Raw genomic sequence first — 10000 nt, 5'->3', positions numbered from 1 at the left:
ATGTTCAGAGATTATCGCCAAAGCTGGCGTTAAAATGTAAACGATAATAGATGTGGCATTGGTTTATTTGTTAAAAATAACAAGAATCAAATTTCGCTTACGGTATCTAAAACAAGCAACTATCATTTATTAATAATTATTTTACCTGAACTCGTGCCTCCGACAAGCTAGTCTTTGAAGCGAGGTTCTCCCGGGTGTTTACCCCCGGATAATGGCTTTTCACAAATTCCCGTTCTAGAATGTCCAGCTGATCTTGAGTGAATGTGGTACGGTTGCGACGTAGTTTGGGGTTGTCGAAACCGTCACATTCATGTACGGTGTCATCGTCGTCAACTGTATGTTAATAATTGATGTCAAACATGCAGCTAGATAACAATGTTCAATATTACCACTTTTTTAAACTACTCAATTCAAAATTTTGGGAACAAGAACTACCGGTACATTGAATGTCGCGTTAAGGGATAAAACGAATTTTGGGGATGTGTTTATTTTATACTTTCATAGAAGCCCTACATAATTTTACAATCGAGTCAATGGTTCTGTAATATATATATATATATATCCTTTTTACATTGTTTATGTTGTATGCAATACTAATATGACCAAATGAGTTCTTTGCATTTTTTCATATGATGTATTATGGCCACCCGTGCTTATACAATTAACGATGTATTTTATACCTTATATAAGCAATCCTCGTAGTATCACAGAATATAACTACAACAACAGAACTCTCTAAATTATTCAATCGTTTCGCGTTTCAACGCGTTATTATTTTATTTAATGTTTTTAATTGTCAAAAGATGCATATAATAGATATTTTCAGCATGGTAAATGTTCAGTATTTTGTTGTTGTTTTGTTTTTACAAATATCATAACTTCAACGAAAGTGTAAGCGAATGTGAAACTTTTTTTAATTTAGTCAATCAACCAAAACGTGAAAAGGCCCCTGAAATATACGACATAATAAAGGTTTCTTGTTGAAAACCATCGGACTGAAATCATCAGTTTTTGTGTGAGACATAATTCCAGACGTTCGTCGTTTGCATACATTATTTTAAGAGTCTTGTTGTAAAATCAGTTTTTAAAGAATTTTCAGTCTGGTGTACCTGATATTGCCTCCACTTCTTTTTCCTTCTGTTCACAAATCGTTTGAGTCACACCGGAAAAGGCTGGCTGGAACATCGCGCATGCATGATCACGTGACGTCTTCACGTTCCAATATGGAGGAAATAGAGGCAAGAAAGACCGCGAAGCGATCCTGGTGTATTCTAGAGCTGCCCGCTCTGTCGCCCTGTTTCGCAATATCCAGTTTATGGAGCTAACGCTTGGTACATTGTTTGCCGTGCAAAGCCCTGAACAATAAATTGTCAAAACATATACATGTAAATACTTTTCATGCGTAATTATTTCATAAATACTTGTTCAAAAATATGTTATTTGTAACTAAAGGCTACGTGGCCTTCCCTCTAATATATTAAAATCAAGCATGTATTGATTTCGTATATTCAGAAAAAACAGCATGGTAATTAAATATCTTCTAATTCAAATTATATTAGAGCGAAGAAAGTTCAAGTGTAGAACATTTTCAATATGAAACCCCAATCAAAAATCGCAATTAAAACAGTAAATTCGTGCATAAACTGTTTCTTATAAATGATATGTGACAGGCGAGTTAATAGCGTTGTAGAAGTAAACATACACTTTTGTCTTAATATGTTTTCAAATAACCAACGTCCGAAAGTGAAGATGCGTATGGGGTTAAATCACGAGTGATTTGAATCTACACATATAAACTTCCGGTCGTTGGTTATTTGGCAACAAGCTTTGACCTTCAAGTATTAATTTGATATAAACACGACCATGTAACTGAGTTTTTACTCCTAATGTGTCACTTGTTATCTGACTGTACGTACTTTCTCTTTAGAATATCAGTCCATACTTGTCATCTACAGCGGTTCCATTGATTAATTACACTCATTTTCATAAAAAAGCATCAAGCGTCATACCCAATCTAACAGTTACAGGTAGAACATAAAACCACATAAATTTTGATATATAATACACATACTATTCGTTGTAAGTTTAGCAAAACAATGGCAACGGGTATTATGTTGTATCAATGTCTTGATAACAACAACAAAAACACGAACTGTCGTAGATCTACATAATCACAACACAAAACGTTTTTTAAGTGCGTATTCGTGTTTTGATTTATTTATTTAGCGATGTACATATAGACCGTGCTTTGTGAAAAGGGGATTTAATACATTTGCGCAAAGTCTCGTCCTAGATTAGCCTGTGCGGTTCGCACAAGTTACTCATGATGACACTTTCCGCTTATTTTTCATGTAAAGAAAAATATCCTCTTAGCAAAAATCAATTCCGAGTAACAATGCTGAATAAAATGTATCCCTACATAGTTAAAATGTATCCCTACATAGTTCAGCCGGTTTGTAAGCTATCGGTATACACTTTACGTTTACTTACCGTCAGACAACAGTTTGTCCCTGATTTCCCATGCAAATATTGAAGGATTCTCATTCTTGTACGCCTCAATCTTCTGAACAACACTAGGTGTAGCAACTTTCCGTTTACTACCACCAATGGCGCTACGACGAACGTACATCCGATGGTCATAGTTCAGTGAACCTGAATATATAATAATTTATTATATTTATGCAAATGTTTTCATCGAAAATAAAAATAAACAACAACGCCGTGCAAGGTATCTCCTTTATAGTTTCATGAAAGGCAAAAAAATTCCGCAGACATGTATTTGGGATGTGCTCTGTGAAAAGAGGGTTTAACCCTTTTAGCGCTGGAACCGAAATTTGAAGGCCTTTGCAAACAGTTTGGATCCAGATGAGACGCCACAGAACGTGGCGTCTCATCAGGATCCAAACTGTGTACTATTCTGATAGTATTCTTTGAAAAAAATCAAAGAAAATGCTAATTTTAGAAATTCAGCAGTCGACATTTTAGCAGGCGACAAATTTCCCAGCATGCAAAGGTTTAATGCATGTATGTAAAGTGTCGCGTTATCAGGGACGATACTTTCCGCTTTTAAATTATATTGCCTGTTTAAAGAAAGTATCTTCTTAGTAAACATCTTGTTTGGGTGGAAAGTGTCCTCCCTGATAAGCCTTTGTGGACTGTTCTTGCTAATCTGGGAGGACACTTTACGCACATGCATTAAACCCCATTTTCTCAGAGCACGACTCGTTTCCATTTTACAGAAACATTGACTGCGTGATAAGTATAATTTGTGTCTTGTTCTGAGAAAACTGGGCTTAATCTATGTGCGTCAGGTGCCGTCCAAGATTAGCCTGTGCAGTCCGCACAGGCTAATCAGGGACGACACTTTCCGATTAAACTAGATTTTCGGTAACAAGGGACTTCCTTAAAACTAAAAATACCATAAAAGCGGAAAGTGTCGTCCCTGATTAGCCTGTGCGGACTGCACAGGCTAATCTGGGACGGCACTTTACGCACAAGCATTAAGCCCAGTTTTCTCAGAACAAGACACATTTGATGAATGATTCCACGTTAAAGATTTAACAACATAAACACACTTACCAAGCAACCTTTCAACAAGAGTCCCCGAACCTAGATACGGGAGATGATGCAACGGAGATGATGACGTCACATGTCTTGTGGACGCCACGTCAAATCGAGGAAGATCATACAAAAACGGCTGAAGCTGAGGCATTCCTGGTTCTCGGAAAATGCTCATATCTGTATCCTGCACACTATACAACCGATCTAAATCACATATTCATTGTCACTTTAATTGGTCAACTTATCAAAGTATTTAATGTTCTGTTCAAATAAAGGGTTCCATGTATACTAAACTATGTTCAATTTAATGTCAGTTGTAAAAAGATTTTGAAAAATACGCAAAATTACGAATAATTAACGTAAAGTAACGAACTAATACGAACCAATTAAGAGGTGTGTATTCGTGTTTATACCTTGTCGTTTCCATCGAAATATTGCAGTGCAAGGATGCTATCTGATTCGGCACCTTTCATTATTCTTTTGAAGTTGCCGCCCATTCAGTTTACACGCGCCAATAGAATCCCGTTATCCATTATACCTCGGGCGAGGAGGCGATGTGTATTCACTAAATTGAGTTATTATGGGAGTTAATTACAATCCGATAAAATATTAATAATTTGCCTGTAACTGTGATGGTTGTTCAATTTCAGCCTAGCGAAAGCAATTGCAAGTATGAACGATAAATGAGAAAACGATTCGTTTATATTACATGTCTCCCCGCCATTTAATCTTTAAAGATTGTGTTTGTTCGCTGGTGTTAGGTGATCGTTGTTTGAAGGCATTTGATAACTTAAAAATTAAAAACAGGCGAAATATAGTCGCTCTGATTGAATTAAACACTGCATTTTTACATGTAAGCATTCTATTGTCTGAAAAAATGAAAATTAGTTATACAGATTTGTGTCTTGTTCTGAGAAAACTGGGCTTAATGCTTGTGCGTAAAGTGTCGTCCCAGATTAGCCTGTGCAGTCCACACAGGCTAATCAGGGACGACACTTTCCGCTTGAACTTGATTTTCGGTACGAAAGGAATTCCTTCAAACTAAAAATACCATAAAAGCGGAAAGTGTCGTCCCTGATTAGCCTGTGCGAACAAGCATTAAGCCCAGTTTTCTCAGAAAAGACAGATTTTATTAAAGAAAAGCTTTGGATTATTCCCAAACAACTTTGCATGTTTTAATGATTTACTTTATAAAATAAAACAGTTTAAATGCACATAACAATTATTCTTGTACAGGACTCTGATAGAAATTATTGGCTTCCGCCACCATTTTACCGCCTAAGTTTGGTACAGAAGGGGCCTTACAACCCAAACTGTTTTATTTGTTTTATATATTGCACATAAAAAGTGCTGATACTAAGATGTTAATGGTGTTGTTGTAGTGCTTTCTTTCTTCAATTTAAAAATGTAAACGGAATTTTTTTTAGTATCTATAATTGCTTAAATTGACATATCACACAAAACCCCATGTTTTGCGGCATACATTTGTTTCAACAAAACTTGTGTTTCAAACACATGTAAAGCCGTATAAATAGTGAATAAATCCACAACCTTAATTCGTTGAAAATGCGCGGATGATACGAATTATTTTAGTCATTTTTCATTTAAAGAAGTTTGAAAAGTATTAAACGCTATAATACGTAAATAATGAGCATTCAAATAAAGTAATTTGCACATAAATATGTCAATTTTCTCTAGCCTTTTTTTCGTCAAGCTTATTTATATATATTTGATAAGCACCAACATACATTCACTGATAATTGCCTTAAAGGGATCTTTTCACGGTTTGGTAAATTGACAATATTGAAAAAAGTTGTTTCAGATTCGCAAGTTTTCGTTTTAGTTATGATATAAGCGAGGAAATAGTATTACTGAACATTTACCTTAGTCTAATATAGCCATTATATGTATGTTTTGACGATTTGAAAACCTAAATATTATAAAGCGTTGCAACGCGAGACGATTGAATAATTTGGAGAGTTCTGTTGTCGTCGTTTAAATTTACGAAACAACGAAGATTACGTATATAAAGTTTAAAATACCTTCGCGAAGAAAACTCGGCGGAATAGCGGAGAGGGCTATAGCGTTTTTACTCCAGCCTAACTCCGATGGTCGCTGGTTCGAGCCCTGGTGCCGGCTAATTTTTTATCCTTTTTTAAATGTTATGCTTGATTTTGTACTGGAGCTTTTACGATCCAATGTTAACATTTATCAATATAAAGCATTTAATGACTTACTTCAAAATATGCCAAAATCTGTGAAAAGGCCCCTTTAAATGACTTGTTGACAATTTGGTTAATTCGATGTCAAATTACACATGCAATTGCCATCGATTAAAAAAACAATGTATGCACCGTGTTTAAACACGCGAAATACTATTCCTGACTAAAACAAATACAAAACGTGGTAGTTAAGTATATTTACGCTAAATAGCAGCCTTCCATGGAAGGCAAAATTTGTGACTTCTATAAAGTATGTTCGCCTCCTATGTCTTTATTTTCGTTTTCGCTTGAAGACATATCCTCGGCGAATAAGTTACACTGAACAATGAGACGTCTCCTATGCTCATTTCAATCTGATTATTTTCCTTAGGAATTAACATTATATATACTGTAGCTATGTTACTTATCTTGTAAATAGTATAAAAGCTGTATTGAGTTGTTTCATTTTGATCTCTTGTGATCTCCTGATTAAAAAAAAGATGGTCAGAGTGCTGTATGCAAACGGTTAGTTGTCACTCTTACCTTACCGCCGGAAATCATCGCCCATCATTTGTTTAATACTCGATGTTAATAATGTAATGTCCCAATCGATATCAACTGTTTGCGTTATTACGATTTAATTTAAGTAGCTTGATTGGCTGATTCTGTTGCTAGTTGCGCACGCGATTTCCCGCTTTAGATGAAATGAAATTAAGTCGATTTTCACTAAAGACAAATTGTTGATGCTGACCAATCGCGTTTGATCTGTTAATGATAGCGCGGTGATATTTGTTTAACTCATCATCTTGCAGGTCATGAAATACAGACACGTTTTATTTTGGAACAATGGTGGTTTTTAAGTGCCGCTTTTGTAATTGTATAATAATAATAATAAAAATAATGAATATAATAATAATAAAAAAATATTAATAAAATAATAATAATAATAATAATAATAATAATAATAATTTTATGTATTATATTTATTATATTTATTATTATTATTATTATTATCATCATTATTATTTTTATTATTATTATTATTATTATTATATTTATTATTATTATTATTATTATTATTATTATTATTATTATTATTATTATTATTATTATTATTATTATTACTATTATTATTATTATTATCATTATTATCATTATTATCATTATTATTATTATTATTATAGCATTATTATTAATAATAAAAAAAAAGAAAAAGGTTTTAATCAAGAATTCAAACAAAGTAATAGATATTAGATATTTGCATATGTTTCCCATAAAACAAAACATTCGTAAAACAAATAATATACACTTTCTTTTTAAAGTAAACATACATCAGATACCTAAATGAAAGACAAACACGTAGATATGAATCACATGTAAACGTAAGACAGACAAAATCTTGCAAATATTTATAGTGTATTATATGGCAAGATTTATGAAATAACAAACAGACGAATCTAATAGAAGGTTTATGAAATTAATTTCGATAGTTTGGGATGAGTGAATTCTATTATTGACTAATCACTTATACGTTCTTCAGTTAAAGAAACCGTTTATCATTGATTGTAAAAAGGCGTTAGATATTGCCAATAAAACCTGATCGTCCGAGTAAAGTATAAATATATTTCAAGTTCGTTAATGTTCGTGTTAATATTCATTAATATATCGTTTATGAATACAAGAAATAATAAGGATGATCCGCAGATGCCCGCCCTGTTTTACTAATTAATAAGAATATGTCCGATATCCCGTTATTATTTTTACTACTGATTTGACAGTGGAAAACATATCCAAAATAGCATTTAATTTACTCAAGTTGGTGCTGGTGTTACGGGAGACACGTAGGGGTTAATTTAAAACTGGAATCAAAATATTAAATCTATCGACACAAATTTATACTGTGCCTATTTTTTTACAGGGACCTATAGAGATCCATTGATTCTATCATTCCTTTCTTCAAACAGGATAATTTATATTTATATATGATTTGTCAATTTGCAAACTCTGACTCACGAAATTTGAAATTTACTTCATACATGTTGAGTGTTTTTTTCGTCATATCTTTCCGGTGCGCACGTCATAATTATTGATTGCCATAAAGGGAACATGGAAACAATTTTATTAAGCGCACGTTATAGAAAAAATGGTTTCCTTTTTGTCACTGTATGAAAGCTTTTATCACACAGCGTTACAACCATTGACAAGTATTGGAAAGAAGTTATTTGTGCACAAACTTAGCGCAGCCGATTTTTGTTTACCACATCATAGTAACTGAACCGATTAAATACTGTTATGCCCAGTGGATTCTCCCATCCTTCTAAATTGGATCAATATATTTCCAAAATTAGGGATGTCGAGTATATTTTTTCTATATTTAGAATATGTCTTACAGAAATTCCTTAAAGCAAACAGCGCAGATCCTGATAAGACGCCGCATCATGCGGCGCCTCGTCTGGGTCTACGCTGTTTGCCAAGGCATTTATTCTAGACGCTAAGCATAAATGGGTTAATTCTTTTGACGTTGTTGTTTGTTGTTGTTTTTTCCGGTCGAAAATGAGTTTGTTTGAAAATGATGTCTGCTTATGGAGACTATATCAACTATAGTTTTGCATTCGCCATTTCTGTGCTCATAGACGTCTTTATATTTGTATGTTTTCATATTTTAAGTTTTGTACTGAATTCACACATCGCATGGTACTTAGTTCTCCGACTGCTTATGGACGTAGTTATCTGCACGACTGAACGTTATCGGGCAATCAATACAATTGTCTATTTCCTAAATTTGGTCGGTTTAAAGCGGAACATTATTTACATTTTGAAATGTTGCCATATTGACATTTAGAACGGACGTTTTACTTAATGTCGTGCGAATATTTCACACGAGGGGCTAACGAGTCTATGTTTGTAAAGTGTAGCCCTGTTTTCGCCTTTCAATAGTATTTTAGCCATATTACGGTGGTTAGGTAAACCAATCATAGTCTTATCAGTACCCAAACAGTAAATAAAGGCCAGTTACTGAAAACGTATAAGTTCTTTAATTACACATGTTATAGTAATTTTTATCCATACGCTTTGCTAACTTTAATTTACTAGACTTTATTAAACAAAATGTGTAATGCAACAAACATCATCGATAATTTGTTTGCATATAGATTCGCCCTGCAAGTCAGTGTAAGACATCTACCGCCATTCCATCTCAATCATATAAACAGGCTGTTGTGTGAAAAATAACTTTAATCATAACATTTCGCCTGTTTGTTAAACTCGATTCTCTAACGTACGGTATATTAAGATGACGGATGAAGAGTAAAACTCAGAGCCCGGTAATTTTAAAGGATTTATCTTCATTCTTGCAAAAAAAAAAACAAATTCTATCACAAGCCAGTTTTAAACACTCCAACAAAATATTAATTTCTATATTAAACCACTGTAGTAGAAGTAGTAGTAGTAGTATAGTAGTAAGTAGTAAGTAGTAGTAGTAGTAGTAGTAGTAGTAGTAGAGTAGTAGTAGTTATAGTAGTGTAGTAGTAGTAGTAGTAGTAGTAGTAGTATATTAGTAGTAGTAGTAGTGTATAGTAGTAGTAGTAGTATTAGTATAGCAGTAGTAGTAGTAGAAGTAGTGTAGCAGTAGTATAGTATAGTAGTAGTAAGTAGTAGTATAGTAGTAGTAGAGTATAGTAGTAGTAGTTAGAGAAGTAGTAGTAGTTAGTGTAGTATAGTAGTAGTATAGTCGTAGTAGTAGTATAGTAGAAGTAGTTAGTTGTGTAGTAGTTGTAGTAGTAGTAGTAGTGTAGTGTAGTATAGTAGTAGTGTATGTAGTAGCGTAGTATAGTAGTGTAGTAGTAGTAGTAATAGTAGTAGAAGTATAAGTAGTAGTAGTAGAAGTAGTATTAGTATTAGTAGTAGTAGTAGTAGCAGTAGAAGTAGTAGTAGTAGTAGTAGTAGTAGTAGTAGTAGTAGTAGTAGTAGTAGTAGTAGTAGTAGTAGTAGTAGTAGTAGTAGTAGTAGTAGTAGTAGTAGTAGTTGTAGTAGTAGTAGAAGTTGTAGTAGTAGTAGTAGTAGTAGTAGTAGTAGGAGTAGTAGTAGAAGTAGTAGTTGTAGTAGTTATAGGAGTAGTAGTAGTAGTAGTAGTGGTAAAAGAAGTTGTAGAAGTAGAAGTAGTAGTAGCAGAAGTAGTAGTAGTAATAGTAGTAGTAGTAGTAGTAGTAGTAGTAGAAGTAGTGGTAGTAGTAGTGGTA

The 10000-nt window shown here is 33.5% G+C and overlaps 1 protein-coding gene across 1 annotated transcript in view; it reads right to left on the bottom strand.

Annotated features, from left to right (window-relative positions):
• LOC127839598 (paired box protein Pax-6-like) overlaps positions 1-3746 on the bottom strand; it is a 28557-nt gene extending 24811 nt beyond the window's left edge. The window contains exons 1-4 of the mRNA XM_052367987.1: positions 3580-3746; positions 2491-2652; positions 1110-1355; positions 146-333 (exon numbers count right to left, since the gene is read on the bottom strand). Of these exons, the coding sequence (XP_052223947.1) occupies positions 146-333; positions 1110-1355; positions 2491-2652; positions 3580-3736 (753 nt within the window). The 5' untranslated portion in view covers positions 3737-3746. The remainder of the gene's footprint in view (positions 1-145; positions 334-1109; positions 1356-2490; positions 2653-3579) is intronic.
• Between the last annotated feature and the right edge of the window lie 6254 nt (positions 3747-10000).

The sequence above is a fragment of the Dreissena polymorpha genome, chromosome 7 (genome assembly GCF_020536995.1).
Source record: "Dreissena polymorpha isolate Duluth1 chromosome 7, UMN_Dpol_1.0, whole genome shotgun sequence".
NCBI classification, from domain to species: domain Eukaryota; kingdom Metazoa; phylum Mollusca; class Bivalvia; order Myida; family Dreissenidae; genus Dreissena; species Dreissena polymorpha.
The sequence above is the reverse complement of the archived record's forward strand: the minus strand, read 5'-3'. Positions and strand labels throughout refer to the sequence as shown.